The sequence below is a fragment of the Abramis brama genome (assembly GCF_963993115.1).
Source record: "Abramis brama genome assembly, chromosome: 16".
NCBI lineage: Eukaryota > Metazoa > Chordata > Actinopteri > Cypriniformes > Leuciscidae > Abramis > Abramis brama.
The window spans coordinates 15,896,281-15,920,571 of record NC_139978.1 but is presented as its reverse complement, the minus strand read 5'-3'; the positions used below and the strand labels follow the sequence as shown (position 1 = coordinate 15,920,571).

The following is a 24,291-nucleotide window of genomic DNA, read 5'->3' as shown; positions in this document are numbered from 1 at the left end:
CAAATGGCTGTTCCCTCAAATATTGCCCTATTTAAAGTTTTTTGGCTTTTAGTATGAATATGTTAGCTTTACTGTTATCTATAAGCAAGGGTGCTCCAAAAAAGTGACAAAATTCGCATTTAGAAGACCAAACCCAACGTTGAAAATGAAAATCAGGTTTATGTCAGAATCCAATGTCAGATTGACGTTGATCTCCAACGTTGGACAGACGTTGTATTGTGGTTGAAAATGAAAATCGGGTTGACGTCAGAAACCAACATCAGTCGGGTTCTGACGTCAACCCGACTTTTATTTTCAAACAATATCCAACGTCAATCTGACGTCGGGTTCTGATGTCAATCAGATGCAGGGTTCTGACGTCAACCCGACTTTCATTTCCAACCAAAATGCAACCCCTGCAACCAAAATCATCCACTGACTGATGTTACTTTCTACTCAAGGACCTTGACAGAATTGTAGTGGAGTAAAAAGTACGATATTTATCTTTCAAATGTAGTGAAGTTAAAGTAAAAAGTTTCCAGAAAAAATAATACTCAAGTAAAGTACAGATACTCAAAAAGTGTACTTAAGTACAGTACTCAAGTAAATGTACTTTGTTACTGTCCACCTCTGCATTTAGGTGAGATTTGCAATGGTAATTGAGCAATGTTTATATATGAATAAAAGCCTTAATTAAATATGTCATCATGTAAAGTGATCTCTTCAGAAGAAATTAATGATTTCCTAGACTTTAAATGGATGGACAACATTTTTTTATAATATTAAAAATATCTATATGACAGTAGGCCTATATGGCAGTTCTTTGTAAATTAATACATTTCAAGGTATAGTATCAAAGTAGTATCATGACAACACTAGTGTAGGGTGCCACACATTCTTAAAAATTTTCAAAGGGTGCCTCGACTGAAAAAAGGTTGTGAAACACTGATATAGGACATACTTTTTAGTGGTCATGAAGTAATTACTTATTCAAAAAAGTATGCGAATTCGGATGCAACCGAAGCCCAAAGATTGCTCAATCTGGCCCTCCCCAGAGCACCTAACATCGTCACGGGCCATTGACAATTCAAAGGTGTTTAACACCACAGTATCCATAGTTTTTACCAAAATACTGCAGTTATTGCAACCAAATTGTATTCAATAAAAATTAATAAAATAAAAAATAAATTTAGCTAACTATTCATTTATTTCAGTACTTTGAAATAGTCCATGGTATTAATGTACCATGAATTAATCTACTATGGTATTAGAAGTACTTAAAGAATACCATAGCATGGAACTTTGTACATTTTAAATGAGCATGACACACACTTTTTTTTTTTTTTCATGTATAAAAAAGGTCAGAATTTAGTTTTTCACACACAAAATAAAATTTATTTCCAATATGCACACGGTACAATGTCTGGTGTCATCCATTAACACCATAGCAGATGTTTCCTAAAGACGATTGACCACAGTCATCCCGGACGACGGCAGCTCCTGATCCAGCAGGCGGAAGAGCATGGCGTATTTGTTGCGTTGAGAGACGTTGCTGAGAGTGTGATGCAAGCGTGCCTGTAGATAATGTATGTCTCTCATACGCTCTTTACAGTCAAGACGAGAGAAATACACAGCTGCCTCCTCTAAAGTGTGCACGGCTTGTTCCAGTGCTGCAGGAAAGAAAATACATCACTTAAACATATGAAGTATGACTTGAATACAGTGAGATGGGTGTCAAACAGGACTCGGGCAGTACCAGTCAGTCTGTGTTTCGGTGCAGCAGTTCCTGCTAAAGTCATCTGACAGCGAGCGGCCAACAGCAGAGCTCTGCCCTTGTCTATCAGAGAACCGTGAGCCAAAACGGACTCCAACACATCCTGCACCAGTGCAAGAGCCTGCTCAGGAATCCCCAACATCAGCTATCAAGAGAGATGATCAATATCAGACACTCCTAGTTGAAAATTACACAATTTCTTCATCTTTCATCTAACAAACACACAGGTATACTTAAAAAACACTTCACACTTGGTGAAATCAAGGAACTGGGAGATGTTTTGTGGGCATTATCAGGTGTCTGAGCACAAACTGTGAAGGTTCTTGTTGGTGTACCTGTGTAAATGCCAGGTGTAACACCGTCTCTGAGGTCAAGCTCTGCAGGTTGTGTTGACGGGACAGAGCAAGAGCCTGTAAGAGTAACGGCAGACCTGATGCGAATCCAGACGAGTCCCAGTGGAGTTCTGCAGAGGCCAGCATCACCCTGCCACACAAACACACCGAAGAGTTCAAAACTGACATGGGAACACTGCCGTTTCAACAAGATTCCAAATATACACTTCAAAGATTTGGGGTCATTAAGATTTTACACAGTGAGCTCTAAAAGTCCAATAGTGAAAATGATTCAGGATTCGGACAAGTCAGCTGAGAGAAGTGGGTCATATCGCAGGAAGAGCAAGTTATGACAGTTTGATTAAAGATTTCAAGGTTGAAATGCACACACAACCGGACAAACATTAAAAACTATATATTTTTTTTTATGTTTTTGAAACAAGTTATGCTCATAGGCGGCATATATTCGATAAATACAGTAAAAACAGTAATCGTGTGAAATATTACAATTTAAAATAACCGTTTTCCGTTTTTAATATACTTGATAAAGCTGAATTTTCAGCAGCAGTAAGAAAAGTGCAAGTCAATTTTGATTTCAGCCTGACTTCCATTTCTCTAAACACTAAACCATCACTTATTTCCAGGTTTCAATTAGATCTTGAATCCCAGATTTCCAATGTGATCTCAGACTTTTCTTTTCATAAAGACACACCTGATGATCATCTCTGTGTTCTTGCTCTTCTCACACTGCTGCTGCAGCTGCTGTAGGATCTTCGAGGCTTCAGACGTCTGATTCAGAGCTTTCAGCAACTGGGCTTTCCTGAACAGACAAGGACATTAACAATCACTTGTACATACCAATCTACTAAAAAAACGTATAATATGTGCCGTTATCTACCTGTACAATCCCTCAGTGCTGTTTAAGGCAGAGATAGCAGTGACATGAGGTTCAGCCAAATGGTATTTCCCATCATTCATAGCCTTTTCAAATTGAATTTTTAGATCGCATAGCATCCAGAGCTGTTAAATAGAGAAAGAGAGAAAAAATCATATAGCTGCTGCTGATTTGTGCTTGATGAATCCTATATTTTGTTCAGCAGTACTTTAGCATGTTGGGTATGGGGAGGAAACTGCTGCTTTAAGTGTTTCATGATGTCAGTCACAACAGCATAAAGGCCCTGAGGACGGAAAAAAAGAATCACAACTGGAACTGGAAAACTTGTAATTTAGCATTCAATACATTTTGACACAGAGTAATACATGAAATCAAGCGTAAGCACCAAGAAGCATGTTCATGTACTTGTGAGAGAGGTCAGGTACCTGCTCAGCATGGAGTTCAGACAGATGGCAGAGAGCGACGGCAAAGGCCTCAGTGTTGTTCTGCTGCACGCTAAAGTTCACCGGCTCCAGACTGTTCATATTCAACAGGAGCTGAGCCTGCTGCCGTGCCATAGTGCTACAGAGAACGCAAAAAAATCTACTTTAACTACATAAAACCTGCAAAACTGTATGAGATGTGGCACTAACATCAATGCAGAATGGAAGTGTGAGCCCTTACAGTCTGTTTGAAGACATTATTTACATATGATTGAAAGAAATTTCATTTCACTTCACAGTTCTCTTAAAGGGGACATGTGAAAATCGGACTTTTTCCATGTTCAAGTGCTATAATCGGGTCCCCGGTGCATCTACCAACTCAGAAAACGTGAAAAGTGACAACCCAGTAACTTTGTTTTGGTAAGCCTTTCTCTGCAAGCATGTCAAAAAAGAATCTGATCAGATTTCGCTTCCCTTCTGACGTAGGAAGATATATTTATATTCCATCTTGTGAAAAGAGGCATAATATGTCACCTATAAATTGAATAAAAAGAAGGTATCTGTGTTATGACCTTTTGCCATACATCCTCCATATGGAGGTGGTCTGTGCCAGGCTGATTTCTATCAGCTCAGAGAGGCTTTGCTTCCAGTGCATGATGTCGGTTCCTCGCAGGGCGTCCAGCAGCTTGTTGGCCGGCATGCCCTGTTTTGCTCCCTGCTGGACCAGGGACTGAATGCCTAGAGAAGCTAAATACTGCAAAACACAACGGGGAGCATTAATTATTTATTTCATTGTGACCTTGCAAGAGATTAATAATGTATTGTGGTTATGCAAAGCATTTCCCTATTATAAGGGGATTAAAATGGTTCCACCTTATTGAGCTACTTACAGGGAGGCAAAAGTGAGCTGCAATTTTCACAGAGTCTTCCGTTAATACCACACTATCAGATCCTTTCATCTGTTCTAGTGTGTACAGCCAACTCTAAAAATCACAAATTAGATAAAAATAAGAATACAGCAGACACTGTTAAGCATAATATATACACACTATCATCAAACCTCTACGGACACCAGAACCGATTAATTGCTTTTTTGAAACGGTTCTTTGAAACAAACTGTCCGCAAGAACAGGTTCGCAGAAATGAATCGGACTTTACATCACTATTGCATTTATATGTTTTTGAAAGACGTCTCTTATGCTCACAAAGGCTGCATTTGATCAAAAATAAAGTAATGTAACCTTTATTTAACTGACAAATGTACAAAGAAATCAACCTTTGATTATATTTACAAAAAAAAAAATTAAGTTGGTCAGTGAAAACATTGGAAATCTTTTCTCTATACTTTTATCAATTAAATAAAGGTACAAGAGAATGAACAGACCACAAATTCTTGATTTTATACGATTTATAAACTGTCCCAACCTTTCTGGAAATGGGGTAGAAACAACACACACACATATACATATACATACATACATACATATATATATATATATACATACACACACACACACACACACACATTGTATATAGTTAAAACTGAGACAAGCGCATGTCACTGAAAGGTCATAAGGGTAAAGTAGAATTTGCATACGTTTATGATAATTCTAATAACCTTTAAAATTTAAGAGGCAAGGAATGAGAGAAACTGTTCTTACCAGACAGTGCTGGAGACACACATGGTCATTTGCTTCCTGTGCGATGCGGATAGCTTCCTGCAGAGCCAGATCGGCCTGTTGACTGCACAAACACAACCATAGAAATCAGCTTTAGTCATATAACAAGTTCAGTTCAGACTCAGGGGCTAAAATTCTGATTTGCTGCCACTTATTTTTGCAGAAAAAAAAAAAAAAAAAAATGCTCCTGACACAATGTAGTGCTCAAAACATAATCTAGACAACTAATACTCACTAGTGTCCAAAACGACAGTGCAAGGTTGCCAGATTAAGGACAGCGTATCGTAAACTGCGGCCATAGCCTTCATCTCCATTGCTTTTCCCCTCTCCACCGGAAAGAATGAGGCGGTCGAAGTAGTGCAGGAGGCTGTGAGTGGAGATGAAGATGTCCTGCACTCGCATACTGTTCAGATAGCTGAGGTAATGCTGTGGAGAGACGGAGAGAGGCTCAGTTATAGTGAAGAGAGATTAATCATCTGTTTCTTGAAAGGAAGGAGTTCATCTTACAGCTTCAGCAAAGTCAGGATTAAATTTGAGAATGTTGTTGAGCTCGTCCTGTAACTTAGCTGGCGACATGGCTTTGTTTTCATCGTTCTTAAGGAGGTACGCCTGGGAAAAAAACAAGATGGCAATCATACAGGGCAAAAGGAATCATAGACAGCTGTGTTTATGAAAGCCAAATCTCTTCTAGTTTATAACAAACCTGTCGTGCAAGGAAGTATTCTGCTTGTTTCTGAGATAAAGGACCTTGGGTCTCATCAGATCTGATGAAAACAGAAAATAACCCCCACAGTCAGTTCCATTCCTATCCAATAACGCTCTGCTTGGGGTCATATTGACTTCTCATTAGTTTCCATGCAGATTGCCAAAAGTAGACACTATGGAAAACACTAAACATTCATGTAAAAACAGAAAACATCTATTGTAGTTTGACAGAGACTAAAAAAAAATGTGAGAAATTGAATAATTTTAGGGGTCAATTTGACCCCCATATTTGTTTTTGCAAAATTAGCTGAATTGACACAAAAAACATCATGAATTCTTGTAGTAACTATTTGCACACTGAGAAGCAAATAACTACAGTTAAGTATAAACAGTATCTATCTAAAAATATTTGTATTTGGTGTAAGTAGTATTTATTGCTGTTTGTACTTTGTGTAAATAGTCTCTGCCTATTGTTATGTCTGATTCTCAACCCCTTATGAGGGTACAATGGTTTTCTTGCACTTCTTTTCAGTCCTGCAAGAGTCAAGTGCATGAGATCCAAAAAAAACCTAACAACCCAAAACATCCTTTCACAGATGTTTTGACTGTGAAACTGTAGATGTGGATGAAGAAACAGTGAAGTTCTCATGTATTTCATATTTTAGTCTTTGACCAGCTAGAATAAACGACAGGATACAATAAATTTTTAACCTGACTCTTTTCAGGTTTTTTAAAGTGTTGATTTTTGGTGAATTGCATGAAAACCACTGGGGTCAATTTTATCCCTAACACAATTGATGTAACTGCAATTTGTACAGCCTTTCCAAAACACATTTGAGTTAAAACTTTGCATGCACATTCAAGGCCCAAAATTACTAAAAATAAAGAGTATGAATACGGGTCAAACTGACCCCAACACAATAACACAACCCTGATTCCACTAATAATGCAAGCAACACATGATTCCCTCTGACCTCAGTTCGGACTGGTGTAGAGATGTAGTGTCCAGCTCATCTTTGTCTATGCGGTCGGCGCTGGGGTCTTCATTGCCGGTCAGCTCCATGTCTTCAGCGGGCAGAGCCGACAGCTCCAGCTGATTTCCAAGATGGCAGTATTGCTGCAGGGACTTGTACAGCTTATATACCTGACTGAAGGACAGTTTATTGTAGGCCAGCAGCATCTGACGCATGAACAGACCTACAAACACAAAGATTAAGGGTTCAGATTCACAGATGAATCTGTCACATGAATCACAGATGTTTTCTAACTTGAGAAAAAAGAAAATCAAGATATTTTGTATTCCCCAAAACAACCCCTTTTAACACTCTTTTATACGGTTAGAAAGTGATCAATGTACTTCAATGGAGAACATAATCTTATCTGACACATTTTACATAATATGATTCTTCAGTTAAAAGGGGTTAATAGGTGGACAAATGGTGGAAAAATTTAAAGAAAAGCAATATATATATATATATATATATATATATATATATATATAAAAATAAAGATTAAACAAATTAACTAAATAAATAAATAAATATTAAAATAATACATTGATTACAATTAATAAATACATTTAGATTAAAATAACTAAAACAAATAAACATTATTTAAAATAAATAACACTTGTAAAATATGAATTTAAAATAACACTAATAACCATACTACAGAGAATAGAAAAACCACACTGTAACCTAACTGACATTTATTATACTAATATTTACACAGTATTAATTAGGTCTTTATACTTAAAAATATAGAACTGTCTTTTAAACTTTAGGGTGGGAGTTCCTAGCATGAGGACGATCATATTAGCGGGCCCATGGCACCTAAAAGATGGAAAACTCCTGGGATATTATATTATAAGAATACATTACATAAGAAAATATTTGAGAATTTCCTAAGAATCTTTCAGGAATTACATTTACTTACAAACATTTTATAATATAATTTAAGAACTTTTTTCTTAAGAATATTTTCACAAATCCAGCCCCAGAAATCTTTAAAGGTTAGTTCAAAAATGAAAAGAAATTGTCAACAATTACTCACCTTCAAGTCATTCCAAACCCGTAAGACTTTTGTTCATCTTCGAAACACAAATGAAGATATTTTAAATGAAATCTGAGAGATTTCTGTCCCTCCATTGACAATCTACGCAACTGACACTTCGACGCTTCAAAAAGTTCATAAAGAGATTGTAAAATGAATCCATATGAATTGAGCAGTGTAGTCCAAATTTTCTGAAGAGATTCAATCATTTTATATGATGAACAGATTCAATTTTTAATCACATAAAAACAGTGAATATAAACAGAAGCTCAACCATACTTGCTTGATGCGCGAGAACGAATGCCATTGGTTCTCGCACGTCAAACTAACATAACTGATGTGTGCATTGATGAATGTTAATTTGTGAAAGCCCTAATTCAATCTGTTAATCATATAAAGCGATCGAGTCTTTTCAGAAAATTTAGACTAAACCACTCTATTCATGAACTTTTTGAAGCGTCAAAGTATCAGTTGTGTGGACTGTCAATGGAGGGACAGAAATCTCGTGTTCCAAAGATGAATGAAAGTCTTACAGGTTTGGAACGACATGAGGGCGAGTAAATAATGACAGAATTTTCATTTTTGGGTGAACTAACCTTTTAAATTGGGCGATATTTGATGGTCATTTTGGTTACGGCCCTGAAACAAACACATGTACGTACCAACAACACTAGTTTTGAATGCCTCCGAGTCACTGAAAGCATTTGGCAGGATAGTAAAAAAGTGCTCCATGTCCTGCAACTCTCCATCAGCCATTAAAAAAATCCTGAAAACAGAAGGTGATGATTATATGTACGATTAATATATAAAAACCTACCCAGGTAGAAAAGTTCTTTATAAATATAATTAGACCACTGTACCTGAGTTTAACAGCATTGACCATGCGAAGACTGCACTCCTCTACTATCTTCACAAACTGCTCCAGGGTCAAATCTGCACCCTGGTCATCACAAACACAAATCACACATGTGCAGTATGGTTTAATCTAGAACATTAAGTGTCTGAAAACATTACATTATTTTTTAAAGGGTCATTAACGTTAAACATAAACATCCCTACATACCTGTTGTAAAGGCAGGATGAGTTTGTTCAGGCGTCTTCTTTCCAGAAGTGCCATTGGTTTGGTTGTGGACATCTCATACAGTAAAGTTAACACTGCGATCTTGTATGGAGTGACCCAATCCTTTATACCGAAAATATTGGCATGAACAACCCCATTTGTCATCATGGGGTTGAAATACAGACTTTCATGCACACTGGCCATTGCCTCACGAGACTTATATTCCTCAAAGATCAATTCAATGAAGTATATTGGTGCAATAAATACTCTAGTTTAATATAAACAACAACAACAACAACTATGCTGTAATGTGTAAGCTAGCTTACATTATTTTTGATAATACGGTAAAATATCAACGGTGTTTCAAATGCAGTCATAGCGATTTGAAGCCTTTCTTCAATGTGAGAATCTGTAATCATAACCACTTTGTTTGACGCGTTAGGTTATTAATCAAACATGGACATATTCGAATATATTCACATGGATCATTTGCTAACAATCAGCCGGAGACTTTTCTTCAAAATACCCTCCAGTTCCGTTTACGTTTCAGGACGCAATGTAGAGCACAGACGAATCGATTATGTTTTAATGATCAGAATTACGATTCAGTTCTTTGTATCGGTTCTTGTGAACAATTCGTTTCAATGAGTCCGTCACGAGTCGGGTGTCTTTGAAAAAGACAGTTTTCAGTTCAGTGACACTCGAGACATTCAACCCTACGATGATAAATCGTTAAAATCAGCTTTGCAAAAGTGAAAATATACTACTCGTTTTAGTACGCGCTGCAGAATGCTGATAAATCGATTCCGATTCCTTAACAACAACGTTTATACTGTATTCCAACACAGAGTTAATAATTTCACAGGTTTTCAGCTAATTATCAATATTCCTGAGACAAATAAGTTTAGTCTACGTTTAATCGTTAAATCAGATGTCCGCAAATATTTTTATTATATATATCTGCATACAGTAGAGGTCGCAAATATTGAATATTTACATGACATATTCCATTTGTATTACATTCATTTGAAAATCCTACTAACTATATGTAAATGATTATACATGAACAAAATGTAAGAATAAATAGTTTAGGATATTGTAATATTATTGTTTCCAGTTAATGTGCTTGTGTTTATTATGTCCAATGAATTTTACATTTATTTTTCACATCAAATAATATTTTTTCATGATGTCAGTGGATTTTATCAAGTGATGACTATGCCTACATTTTTCAAAATACATTTACCCTTCACATTTGTACGTAAGTCCACTAAACCTGAAGGGGACATGATAGTATGGGTATTTTTTTTTAAACTATCCACAAAAACTAAAGAGGTTCACCAACATCTAGCTTACAGTTTGACAACACATAGCGTATAACACTAAACAACAATTCTGAATCTGATTATACAGCTAAGCTTTAAAAAATAAAGCTCAAAACTACTTATCAATTATGGATTGTCATCTGTTGGAACGGCAACAGTGACCTGTGACTCCGGTGACACTCATTAATTATTCAGTATCTGAGTCAATTAATATGTTAATAAACATTCATTACTTATACTTAAACCACTATTTATGTTGTAATATCACTCTGTATGATGATAACGCTAACTTTCCGCTTATATGATAATTCTGTCCAACAAATAATAAGGCTCTAGGATGCGCACTAGTTAGTTTGGGGTTAATCTATCATGCTAAAATTACGAAAACAGATGAAACAAATAATGCCATAACATGATGAAGTGTAATAAACTACAGCATATAAGAAACTCTAATATAAATGGACAAACTTCCGCTGCACTACTGTAGGTACGAGATGATTGGCTGGTTGGTATTGCGTCACAGGATATCCACCACTGTGATTGGCTGAAAACGCTTAATCACAGTCACATAGCGATCCTTCTGGTGCGGCTGTAGACAGCGACTGTGAAATGAAGAGTTAGCCGTTTGTGAGCAATGTCCTGGCTGCCTTTACATACAGCTGGGTGACTTCCCGTGGTGTCTTTGAGCTGCTATGAAGGTACAGTAATTTCTCATAATGCTTGTTTAGTTTTTGAACTTGTTTCTCTGTTGGCTGTGCATCAGGCTAGCATTACTAATCTGCTACATTTGCTATCAGCTCGATAAGTAACAGCTGATTTCCAGTTTAGCATTTCATGCATTATTTGTATTGTGTGATTTTGTGCATTGATGACATCTTTCATGCCTTTATATAGTCAACATCTAGCAGTTCTATAATTTGTGTAGTGCATCTCAGTATTCAGTTGTTAGATGCAATGATCAGTAATGTGTTGGTTTGTTTTTAACTCTTCTGTTCTCATGTTTTCATTTGTTGGGAGGCGAGACCCAGCAACAGGACCGATCCTTCACTGTGTCACACAATGACAATTGGGAGTTGATTATCCTTTTGGCTCCCCATGAAAATAAAAAACACCATTGTTACTCTCTGTTAAGTGTGACTAAGAGCACTAGCTGCAGTCAGATGTCATTTAAAGCACACTAATCCCTTGTTATGGCTTAGCCCTATTCCCATCCATCTGTAATGAGATTGATCCCAGTCAATGGGAACTATTTCTGGGCAGGATATTCTGAATGGGCAAATCATGCACAGCAGTTCAGACTTGCCATTGTTATCATGCATAATAATTACTTAATATTTTCTGTTTAAAGGGGACCTATTATGCCCTTTTGCAAAGTCTTGATTTTGTTTCTGTGGTCTGCTAGAATAGGTTTTCACGGTTGAATGTTCAAAAACACATTAGTTTTCACATAATTTAAAATGTTGCAGCACCTCTGTTCCCTGTTTTTCAATAACGTTATGTTTATTTCCGGTCTCTATGAAAAGCACTCCTTGTCGGAAAGCACAACGTGCTCTGATTGGCTGGCTGGACCAGTGTTTTGTGATTGGTCAACTGCTTTGAGCATGTTTGTTACTCCCCTTGCAAATTACTGCGCATAACTGCAAATTTCAACACATTACTATTACAACTCAACCAGGCCTCACCCCCTTTTTTTTGTAATTTAATGCAATTAACCCAGCATGCATTGCAGTACGTGATCACACTATCTGGGTTTCACTCACCAGCTCCACGAAACGAGAGAGCGACCGACTGAGGACGGTCTGCATGTTGACCTATCCTATGATCAGCCGATAATTTATTCAAGTGCTTTTAAACCATTCCAGCATAATAAGACGCAAAAGGGAACCTATTTAGATACAGCCACACCTGAAACGTGTAAAAAAAAATGTTTTTTTTTATTGACAGCACTAGTCTTAATACAACCTCAAAGGTTTGAAAACCTCATCAGTTATCATCATTTGTTTTTAAAGTCTTTTGTGATTGTTTTCCGTGCAGGCGGGGGCCTCGTCCATGTGGGCATCATGTTGTGGTCTGCTGAATGAAGTGATGGGTACCGGGGCAGTGAGAGGGCAGCAGCCAGGTTTCGGGGCAGGTGCGGGACCGTTTCGTTTCGCTCCCACTGCGGGATACTCCACATACCCACCTACCAACTCCACCAACACCAGCCTGGTGTGTCAGTCCTGTAGACAAGCCTTCTCTGTCTTTAGGAGAAGGGTAGGTAGACCTGCACACCTGCCATTGCCATACAATCTCATTTATTTCGCACATTAAAAGCATTTATTAGATTAAAGACCCCATGAAATGGCTGCACAAACACAAATTTCTTTTTGATGTTGATGTATTTCCTACTGAATCTGTAAGTTGGGACCGTGTTGACGGCTTGAATGTAAAACAAAATTTACAGTAAATCACATCTGGACAAATATAGCTGATTGGTGCTATTAAGGTAGGGGACATTTTGATTCTACAGTGAGGAAAATAAGTATTTGAACACCCTGCTATTTTGCAAGTTCTCCCACTTAGAAATCATGGAGGGGTCTGAAATTGTCATCGTAGGTGCATGTCCACTGTGAGAGACATAATCTAAAAAAAAAAATCCAGAAATCACAATATATGATTTTTTAACTATTTATTTGTACGATACAGCTGCAAATAAGTATTTGAACACCTGTCTATCAGCTAGAATTCTGACCCTCAAAGACCTGTTAGTCTGCCTTTAAAATGTCCACCTCCACTCCATTTATTATCCTAAATTAGATGCACCTGTTTGAGGTCGTTAGCTGCATAAAGACACCTGTCCACCCCATACAATCAGTAAGAATCCAACTACTAACATGGCCAAGACCAAAGAGCTGTCCAAAGACACTAGAGACAAAATTGTACACCTCCACAAGGCTGGAAAGGGCTACGGGGAAATTGCCAAGCAGCTTGGTGAAAAAAGGTCCACTGTTGGAGCAATCATTAGAAAATGGAAGAAGCTAAAAATGACTGTCAATCTCCCTCGGACTGGGGCTCCATGCAAGATCTCACCTCGTGGGGTCTCAATGATCCTAAGAAAGGTGAGAAATCAGCCCAGAACTACACGGGAGGAGCTGGTCAATGACCTGAAAAGAGCTGGGACCACCGTTTCCAAGGTTACTGTTGGTAATACACTAAGACGTCATGGTTTGAAATCATGCATGGCACGGAAGGTTCCCCTGCTTAAACCAGCACATGTCAAGGCCCGTCTTAAGTTTGCCAATGACCATTTGGATGATCCAGAGGAGTCATGGGAGAAAGTCACGTGGTCAGATGAGACCAAAATAGAACTTTTTGGTCATAATTCCACTAAACGTGTTTGGAGGAAGAAGAATGATGAGTACCATCCCAAGAACACCATCCCTACTGTGAAGCATGGGGGTGGTAGCATCATGCTTTGGGGGTGTTTTTCTGCACATGGGACAGGGCGACTGCACTGTATTAAGGAGAGGGTGACCGGGGCCATGTATTGCGAGATTTTGGGGAACAACCTCCTTCCCTCAGTTAGAGCATTGAAGATGGGTCGAGGCTGGGTCTTCCAACATGACAATGACCCGAAGCACACAGCCAGGATAACCAAGGAGTGGCTCTGTAAGAAGCATATCAAGGTTCTGGCGTGGCCTAGCCAGTCTCCAGACCTAAACCCAATAGAGAATCTTTGGAGGGAGCTCAAACTCTGTGTTTCTCAGCGACAGCCCAGAAACCTGACTGATCTAGAGAAGATCTGTGTGGAGGAGTGGGCCAAAATCCCTCCTGCAGTGTGTGCAAACCTGGTGAAAAACTACAGTCAACGTTTGACCTCTGTAATTGCAAACAAAGGCTACTGTACCAAATATTAACATTGATTTTCTCAGGTGTTCAAATACTTATTTGCAGCTGTATCATACAAATAAATAGTTAAAAAATCATACATTGTGATTTTCTGGATTTTTTTTTTTTAGATTATGTCTCTCACAGTGGACATGCACCTACGATGACAATTTCAGACCCCTCCATGATTTCTAAGTGGGTGAACTTGCAAAATAGCAGGGTGTTCAATACTTATTTTCCTCACTGTATGTAGCTTTTGATTGGACACCAATTTTTATATTCGCCTGCGTGCAAGATGAGTCATCAATATTTTTTTGCCCATTTTCCCAGAAGACAAAGATTGTACAGTTTAAAATCTACTAAAAAATTTTTTTTTGGTCAATTTTATAGGTAGAGTGGCATATATTCAATTCAACTTTGTTTCTAGACTCAAGGTTATGTTAATCATCCAGCTGACAAATACATTTATACATCAAATTTCTCATTAAAGCCATAAAAGATTTTACTCTTGACTTACAAAATAGATCACTTGCACTGCTCCACCTTGGTTTTTTCGACATTTAGATGACCTTAAAATTAATATACATAGACTAAAATGCACAAATCTCTCATTTTGATTCCATGGGGCCTTTATCTTTGTGAAAAAGAAGTACAGTTTAGCAGCATACTTTTAAAAAGAACATCTATTAAACATTAAATACTTTAATAGAACATGCTTAAGTGCAAACTGAATGTAATGTTTTCAGACACTTAATTGCAAGTTATTTGCAATTAAATAAAAATGTATCATAGTTTTATTTTATATAAAATGCAATTAAGTAGGACTTCTTTGTATGTAATTTCATAATTCTATTGTCTTTAAAATATGGATAAAGTGTACTGCCGAATGTACTGACAAGCATTTAAAATAAGTAACATCAAAATAAGTGTACTTACTTAAAATAGCTTAAAATGCTATTTTAAGTAAGTTCTCATTTTTACTTATTGCAAAGTGCAGATTTTTGCACTTAAGTGTGTTAAAGGGGTGATGAACTGAGAAATCAAGATTTCCTTGAGCTTTTGATATATAAGTGATCATTATACTATAATAATATCCTGTAAGTTTCAGAACTGAAAACTACCTTGTTAGTCCAATAAAAGCTTTTATAGACATCAGGCTCAGCAAACGACTCGTTTTTCAAAGTGGGGAACTATGACGTCAAAGAGGATAAAACACCGCCTCCACAAAAGAAGATCAACGCCTACTTCAACACGGCCTGTTTAGCCCCGCCCACCGATTCGCCCAAACATGCTAAATAACATAGGATGACATGATAATTGCTAAACCGGATCGAGCTACTTCCAAGCAATAAACATGCTGTTTACTAAATATTGTGCAGTGCCTGTTTGTGGAAGAAGACAGTCTGCATAAGCTTCCTTCGGATTCCAGCATGGTTAAACTTTATTAAATCAGTCAATCACAATTTCCCGACACGGATCTGCCAGCAACTTGTAAGTAACCATGTGTATTCTAATGCCTGATCTGCGATCAGTGATTTCTGTGTAATTATTCAAGTTCAGATATTTCTCTTAAAATCGTTCAATACTGTTTATGCATCAGTGACTAAACGATCAACTTCACATAATTTCTCGTAGTATTATGAAAATAATCTTTTTTAAACTGTTATTAAATTATATACAGAAAGCGATCAAAGAACGATCCCTTTCCAATCGCCCAAGCTGTCAATCAAACAGCACAGCGCGAGCTGCGAGAGCTTATCTGGACACTTACCAAACTCGTGATGAAATAATGACACGGTTACACTACACAACGAAGCTCTTACTGTGTATTCACATCGTGTTTGCATTGTGATTTGGTGTAAGCATTTGTGAGAGTGCAAAAATTGCGTTGCAATGATAAGATCTTTATTCACGCGATCAACAGACTGTCTGTCATCTGCTCAGTCAGTGCTCATCATGCTGCAACCTTTCATGTGATGGAATAGATTTAAATATAATGCTTTAAACGATACTTTTCACGATTTGTTAATCTCGATAGCTGTAATAGTAAAAACGTAGTAAAAGTTTTCAAGAGAGTTCATGTAATACTAGCTATTTCATATGCAAGCATGTCAGCCAATCACAGCAGTGGGCGTTTGCACTGCAGTCTCACAGCAGACACGCCCCTTAAAACAGAGCGTTCAAATCTGAGGCTGAAATCAGGCTTGGAAAAATGGCTTTTATTTATAAATTATGACAATTTTTGATGTAAAAATCATACTAACATTATAAGGGCACCCCAGGCATTATAAAATAATAAAACAATCCAGTTCATGGCCCCTTTAAGAAACCGTCATGAAAGTGTGCACTTACGTAGCCTTTAACTTCATGAACATTATTATCTGCAAGTACATTTAAAAAAAATATATACTTTTAAGATTTGAAGTTACACGACAAATGCGCATTCAGTACAATTATGCACACTTATTTTATTTTATTTTTTACAAGGGTAGTAATTACCTTCTGACATTATCAAAATATATACTATAGTTAGACAATAATCCACAATCTTCATGTCTTCTCTTTCACTTGAGATGAGAGATTGTAATTTTATTACAGCCTTGCTTTTTGTCCTTTTGATTAAGCACAAATTCCCTCTTTTTCTCCACCGTAGCACATCTGTTGCGACTGCAAGAAGAGTTTTTGTTCGCTGTGCTCAGTACTTCAGGATAACCAGCGCAGATGCACAACTTGTCAGCTGCTGAAGGGCACTTCATTCCAGCGTCCACAGCTCATGCGTTTGCGTGTTAAGGACTTGCGGCAGTACCTTACGTTACGCAATATTAACACTGATACCTGCAGGTACTTTCACACAGGCAACAGTATGTGAGCATTATTAATAATTGGGTGTATTATGACCATATCATTAGTGTTTTTGAGTTGTTTGAATGCTTTGAATCCTTAGGGAGAAAGAGGACCTTGTGGACTTGGTGCTTTGCCATCAAGGTGCCGAAAGTGAGGATGATCCAGATACGCCTTCTCTGCAGTCACGCCCCCTGTATAGCCCACCCCCTTCAATTGAAGAGCCCACTTTCCCTCTCTCAGCTCTCTCTCCAACTCATGGAGAACCAATCAGTAGGAGCAACAGCCCCGAGTCCAATCAGGTGTGTCCAGATGATTCTAATCTGTGAGCATGGCTATTTGGAATAACATGTTTACATTAGGGGTTAAACAGAACATAGTTGATCCGTGATCCATACAGACCAAGCTCCACGGTTCGGCATTCACGGGATTCGCGGATTGATTGCAAATTTAACCTTTATAGATTGAAAGTTTATAATTAGCATGCGTCTTGCCAGTTTACACATTCGGTCGATTTTAAACCATTGCAGCGCTAGAAGAGGCAAAAGAGAATTTAATTCTGTACTCGTTGGCAGTTATCTGCGCACACAGAGAGGTGCGTTTCAGATAGCGCGCAAACTTCGAATTGATTCCTCTTTCACGTCTCCTTGCACTTGGATGGACACATGCACACAAAATTGTCAAAATACCTGTCTCAGCAAGTAGACAGTCGGTTATGTCTTAAGTGAACGTAAACAGTTGAGAAAGAAAACGTATGTGTATCGTTATTATGAATCCGTGCATTAGGCCTTAAAATGACAGCAGCCTATAAATAAATACCTGCTGTTGTCTATGTCATTAATGTTAATCAAACCACAAAAAACACAGTTTTAACAAAGAATAATCTATATTAAATTTATACAGTGAACACTAAAGTGTTATTTAATTACTGAATGTCTGTAAATGAAATTAATACTACTGTTAGACCTTACTTTATTTGTTACTTTGTTATATTGTATTTATCTATGCTTGTAATTGGTGTATTTGTTCTTATTTTTTACTGACTGTTCACTTGCCTTTAATAATGTTTGAAGTTTATTAATTAGGAAAGTAGTTTTTGCTGTGGTATTGGAGTACTGTGTGCTTGGAAAGCAAATTATTCTTTTTTTTTTCTTTGAATTTTTTTTTTCTTTTTCTTGCTGATCCAAAAAAATGATCCAATCCGTAACTCAAAAAACGTAACATGATTCGAACCGCGAGTTTTGTGATTTTTGACCATTAATTTACATACATTCAGGCAGTAACAGCCTGAGCTCATTGTGCTGCTTATTGTATCCCACAATACAATGCACTTGACTCATTCAAATAATAATTTCATAATAAAACATTACAAAAATTGGATTAAAAGTGCAACATAATATATTTTTTCCCCAAGATAACAAGGTACCATTAAATTAAATGTAATATGATGAGATCATGTGACCATTATAGCATACTACTGTTTAAAGGGGTCATGATCTTTTGACATATGGTCTTAAAACGTCCTCCTCATTATAAACAAAGCGTTTATTTAATCAAGCTCCAAAAACAGCTTGTTTTGATATTGCAGAATCTGTGACGTCACACAGGCAAATACATTTGCATATCACTGCCTCCAGAGCAAGAGATCGACGAATGGTTATATCGCATCATAGGCCCCGCCCACTGGCGTTCGTTTATTTATCGGCTGACATTTGCATCACGTCAAAAGCAAATAGGACCCACTATTTGCTTGAGTCTGTCGACAACTGGAGAAATGGAAGAGTGAAAGAATGTTCGCTTTGCCCCACCCCCAAGATTAGTTTTAATTTTAAAACTAATATAAAATTATTTATTTTATCCAGTCTCCAGTCCAGTCTCTGTATAGACTTTAGAATCGAGTCGCTTCATGTCCCAGATCGCATCGGAGGATTATATGTTTGTTCGGAGCATTTTGTTTTGTTAACAAGGCACAGTGTAATTGAATTTGCAGAGAAACATTTGTTGATTGAAAGATAAAGCAGCCAACTGTATTGGATCTGACCATTAGCTACATGAGCCAAAATAAGTTAGAATCAAGAATAAACAGAAATACACAGCATTTCAACAACTTCTGCTCATGAATTTAAAGACTGCTATTGGATCATTGAGGATAAATGCCATGTTAGTTTTTACAAGCAATACTTTACAGAGAACTTAAGACATACTAGCTATGTTGAACAAATGGTGCAACCAAATAAAGTACAGAGATAGTTACAAACTAGATAGTAGTTACTGAGCCTGTAGTGTGAACTTTACGTTCAAAAGAACTTATGCATGGCTGATGCAATCCTACCCAGAATGCACTGCTGTGCACAAAAATCTGTGCTCAAAATGCCTGTGGAAAAATGTGGCATTGGATTCAAGTGTACTTCATTCCATTTATACCACTATTAACAAGAGGGTTGAATGATGTTGTAACTGAAAGATACTTGGCTTACTTGTTTTTTTGTGGCAGTCAATGGTGAATCCTTTGTAAAGCTGTTCTTAGCTTGGATGGCTAATGTATTCTTTCTGCGTAAACATTCCTTGCTAATAGGATATTGAGGACTCCACTTCAGTCTCACTCCTTAACCTCGACCAGGCAGAACACACGCCAGAGGTGAGTTAATTATCTTACTGGTAATTGAAAGGACTAACATTGTCATGAACTGTAATGCATATTTTCTTGGGCTGGTCAGAAGAAGAATAGCATCTCCACACATTTGACTTTAACAAAATTAAAATGTCAATTCAAGTAAATTTGTTAGTAAAAATGCATCACATTTATCTGTCACAAGTATGTATTCATATTTTGAATTGGCATTTATTTTTGTATTTTGTTTACTTTTTTACCCACTTACCACAAAATTACTCTACACCATTAGCTTGCATATGAAATATTACATTTTTCTGAAAAAAAATAAAATAAATACTTTAATGATGATCTAAATTAAATAGGAGTTGTTTCTGGATATAGATCTAGGAGCCATCTGCTGGTTAGAAGAAAACATGTTGAAATTTGAAAAGTGTTTGTTTTTGCAATAATACAACATAAATTTGTAAAAATATAACTAAAATGCCACAAAAAAACCCCTTAAGAGTCAGATTGTATTCACAAATTATTTATTTCAATAAACTAAATGTAAAAAATCATTATTTTTAGAATAAGAAATTATAAAAAAAAAAATGTAAACGAAACCAATAGCAATAACCAGAAATGTAATGAGGTGTGTGTGTGTGTGTGTGTGTGCGCATGCGTGTATGTGTTTATGCAAAAGTGTTTGTTTGTGCGCGTGCATGTGTATTTGTGCGTGTGTTAGGTCTCACCCCTTCATATCTGCATTTGTGGCTGATTCTGTTTGCCAAATATTATACAAACACTGTCTGTTGCAGTCACACCTATATATATATATATATATATGTGTGTGCGAGAGAGAGTGAGCATGTTTGTTCCACATTGCATTCTTGCTTTAGCACCAGGCATTAATTTCTGTGTGAAAATTCAGATTTATGCTGGATTTCTTGATTTGTTTTTTCTTTATTTTTTTTTTAATGAAAGATAAATAAAAAAAATCGCCTTTCCTGTTCATTTCCAATATTTCAGTTTTTTGTGTTTAGATCGAGAATGAAACAAGTCACAAAATCTCATGCCAGTGAGAGGAAGGGAACAATGCTTTTGAGGGAAACTGTCTGAACGGACAATATGAGGGTTAAATTTCAGATATTATATAACATGACTAGAATGTCCCGTTACCCTCAGGTTAGTCCTCAGACGCGGCGGCGGGCTAGAGCTTCTCTGTCAGATCTGTCCTCCCTCGGTGACGTGGAGCAGTTGACCGTCAGGCAGCTGAAGGAGATCCTTGCGAGGAACTTTGTGAGCTTCTCCGGCTGCTGTGAGAAGTGGGAGCTGGTGGAGCGCGTCAGGAGGCTTTACCGGGAGAATGAGGACAATCGCAAATCTAGTGAGTGCTAACACTGCTCTGCACTAACACTTCTCCATAAATAAAGCAACACAGTCTAAAAATAAACGTTTGCCATATTGTGAGAGAATTGAAAATAGTGTTGATTTAAAAGTTTTATTAAAAATTCTTTAAAAAGATTTTTTTTTTTTTTTTTTTTTTTCAGTGGAAAATGTGAGCAACCCCATCACTGCAGGTAAGAAATTATTTCACCTCACAGTTTGAATAAAAAAAATTCATTAAAAGAGTGCAAAATGCTTTTTTATTTTTTAAGGTCTGAGTTGATTTCATTAATGATCTGCTCAGGTTACACAGTAAATTAAATGGACTGTTTCACTAATAATAACTCCTAGCTGAGTCTAATAGCTGTGCTTTGCTCCTCCCACTTAAGTGGTAGCTTATCCCCCTCCAATCTGCAATGGTGGAATCGGAGGTAAGGCTTGTGATTGGTGGAAATGCTCCCTGGTCACACCCACCAGTGCACTGCAGTTTGTGATGTCATTGCACTTCAACCCCCTCCCTGCATGGCCACTGCCAGATAGCATGTATTCTCAAAGGAAAAATGTAAAGTGTCATTGTTTACACTGCCATAAATCATTTATAATGTAATAATAATCTTATTGGTAGGGTTTGGGGTCATAAAAATGTATCTTCTGTGACGGTTTACCCCCATTATCCCATTTCATCCATGTCCTTCATCAAGTATTATTTTTTTGTAGGGCTAGAGTTTATATAAACTGCACAATGCAAGAGTTGGCATGTAGTGATGCACTGAAGTGAATGTTTTTACCGAAACGGAAAATAAAGTTTCGGTAATTGGTTCTGGGTAATTTTGCAGTTGAACTGGGTGTGCTGTTCTTGGTGTAGTTCACAGGAAATAAATCAGTCATAGGGCCGGTTCACACAGAACATGTTTTTGGGCTGTTAAAAACGTGAGATGCAGGTCAGTGGAATGAGTCAAAGCACAGGGTCTACAGATGCGCATTTTAAAACTTCTTTTAACTTAAACACAGTGTTTTTATGCAGTGTCATGCGCAAGACCTGCAAAAGACATAAGCGCAATGGTTAAAGACGTTCGCCTACTCTAGCGCGTTTACATTGAAAAACATTGGAAAAGAATGGAAAAACACGTTCTGTGTGAACGGCCCCTTTCTTCCTTGTGCAGAACATTGTCGTGCATGAGACGCTGCAAAAGATGTGAGCACAACAATTAAGGATGTCTGTTTAGAGAGTGTTTACATTGAAAAACCTGTTCTGTGCCATTGAAGAAGAGTTAACTGCTTTTAGGCAATGATGATTTAGGCCCGCCAAGGCTAGAAAAACAAATATTCTGTTTCGGTCTATTTTTATTGCCATTCGATTCTGGTGCATCATTAGTTGGCGGTATCTTACTTGAATTGTGGCCATCTCTGGTTGTGATTGGTTCTTCCCCAGACAGCAACACAATGTCGGCCCAGATCCGGGCCACATCTGGTACATGTGGATTTAACGCATACCAGATGTGGGCCGGATCTGGGCCGACACTGTTGCTGTTTGGGTCAGAATTGACATGAACCCATTGATGAACTCAAGATCATGTTCTTACGGATGGATTGGCACATGTTGTAATGGCTCATCTTTTTCCTCTCTCTCACTGCAGATGGTTGCAGGACCCAGTTATCAAATGACGACAGCCTGTGTCGCATCTGCATGGACGCTGTCATTGACTGTGTACTGCTGGAGTGCGGTCACATGGTCACCTGCACTAAATGCGGGAAGCGCATGAACGAATGCCCTATATGCAGACAATACGTTATCAGGGCTGTGCATGTTTTCAAGTCTTAATACTTCTGGGGGTACGTCCTGTTCCACCTGCAGACTGCATTGGGATTCGGTGAGGACGCACCCAGCAAGTGCCCGTCTTCACATCGAATTAGTGAGGAAGATAAAATTCTCTGATTAATTTGTCACGACGTTCGAGGAAGACTTCAGACGGTGGGCTGCAATGGCTTTGTCAATAAATGCTTCAGTAAAAACATTCCACAAGCTCTTCTCTGTAATAATATGCAATTGTTCAGCTGCAACACCTCACAGCCTTGACTTGATATCCTACAGCTTTGAAGACATTCTGCTCGCAGTTCACATGCAAGCACTGTGAGAAACTAAACAAAAAAAAAATTACTCCAGTGGGTTCATCATCATGCACCATAACTCAGGATGGAGGTATCCGAATGTTCCTATTGCTATTTTAATTCCTTTTTTTGTTTTGCAACATCTGTGAATGGGCCTTTGTTTCCTGATTGTATTGTGTTTTTGAGCAAAGTTTTTCCTACAGGTAACATTGTACCTCCTGCTAACTTGACAGTGGTACCATTCAACAAATTATAAGCGGCATTTGCTGGTTTCTTGAATATGTGACTGGAAAACCAGCCTATAAACCTGTTGTTAAAACAGTGTAAGTGGTGACAAACAAGAGAGGATGGAACTGTTTTTTTTTAATGCACCAAATACTTGAGTGTAAGGGGTAAATATCATAATTGAAAAGTAGGACCATAAACAGGTTCAGTATTACTGATTTAAATCAATAACATTTGAAAATGTGCATTTTATGTATGTGCAAAGTAAGCATAACTTCTAAAATTGTGCACGGTGTAAAAAAGAGGGATGATTTGGGTGCCAAAAGGTGCATTTCTGTCTTTTAATGCACTAAAGTTGTTGTTAGTACTTGAATTAACGTAAGTTGTAAAACCTTAAAAAGCCACCTCACTTGAGAGTGATGACCCAAACAAATGATCTACCCATATTTTGTAACCATTATTAATGTGTATGATAAACCTGATTAGAAGTTGCATCATGGCACATTGCATAGCGCTGACAAGCACCAGCTGCACTACAGCAATACCAGCCTCTCTTTTTGTGTGATATATTTTAGATTATAAGGGATGTTACATGTAACATTTAGGTGTATATTCAGATTCATTACATCCTTGTTTAACCTGTTATGTCTGACATGTCTTTAATTCCTGTGTAAATGCCTATTCAGATCCGTTTATTTTTCTTAACAAAAAATAACTTTTTCTTTTGGTCAGTTGCTGTTTCTTTAATATAGAATTAACAAGCGAGTTATGTATGTTCTTAGTTACTTGTGATACTTAAATAAAAGTGCTAAGAAAGATTTTCACTGGACTGTACTGCATTGTGATTATTAAATGTCAATTTGTTGTTCCGGTTCATTATTTGTTAAGTCAATATGAAATCAAAATTGACTATTTGAAAATGTCTTAATTTTTCCCACTAGGAAATATCTAAGATTATGTAACTAAAACAGATTGCTAATGGCACTTCACATTGGCTTTAAATTGTTCCCTGCTTTAAGCAACATTTTGAATTTCATTTTTGAAGTT

At 37.4% G+C, this 24,291-nt stretch overlaps 2 protein-coding genes across 3 annotated transcripts; one reads left to right on the top strand and one right to left on the bottom strand.

Annotated features, from left to right (window-relative positions):
- Positions 1–732: 732 nt before the first annotated feature.
- anapc5 (anaphase promoting complex subunit 5) lies at positions 733–9,480 on the bottom strand. Its single transcript, XM_084086937.1, has 17 exons — positions 8,902–9,480; positions 8,699–8,778; positions 8,501–8,604; positions 6,761–6,983; positions 5,785–5,845; positions 5,589–5,690; positions 5,317–5,507; positions 5,064–5,145; positions 4,293–4,385; positions 3,975–4,156; positions 3,406–3,541; positions 3,189–3,263; positions 2,984–3,105; positions 2,798–2,905; positions 2,089–2,236; positions 1,736–1,898; positions 733–1,649 (listed from the first exon to the last, which is right to left on the bottom strand). Exons 1-17 carry the CDS (start codon positions 9,100–9,102, stop codon positions 1,438–1,440), a joined length of 2,283 nt encoding a protein of 760 aa, XP_083943063.1. The 5' UTR covers positions 9,103–9,480; the 3' UTR covers positions 733–1,437.
- A 1,299-nt stretch (positions 9,481–10,779) lies between these two features.
- On the top strand, positions 10,780–24,068 carry rnf34a (ring finger protein 34a). Of its 2 annotated transcripts, XM_084086576.1 has the most exons (9): positions 10,780–10,921; positions 12,258–12,476; positions 16,744–16,931; positions 17,035–17,233; positions 19,507–19,569; positions 20,710–20,911; positions 21,075–21,104; positions 21,300–21,341; positions 22,548–24,068. In XM_084086576.1, exons 1-9 carry the CDS (start codon positions 10,916–10,918, stop codon positions 22,730–22,732), a joined length of 1,134 nt encoding a protein of 377 aa, XP_083942702.1. In that variant the 5' UTR covers positions 10,780–10,915; the 3' UTR covers positions 22,733–24,068. The 2 variants fall into 2 exon arrangements, with proteins under 2 accessions (XP_083942702.1, XP_083942703.1); XM_084086577.1 differs by lacking the exon at positions 21,300–21,341.
- The last annotated feature ends 223 nt before the right edge of the window (positions 24,069–24,291 follow it).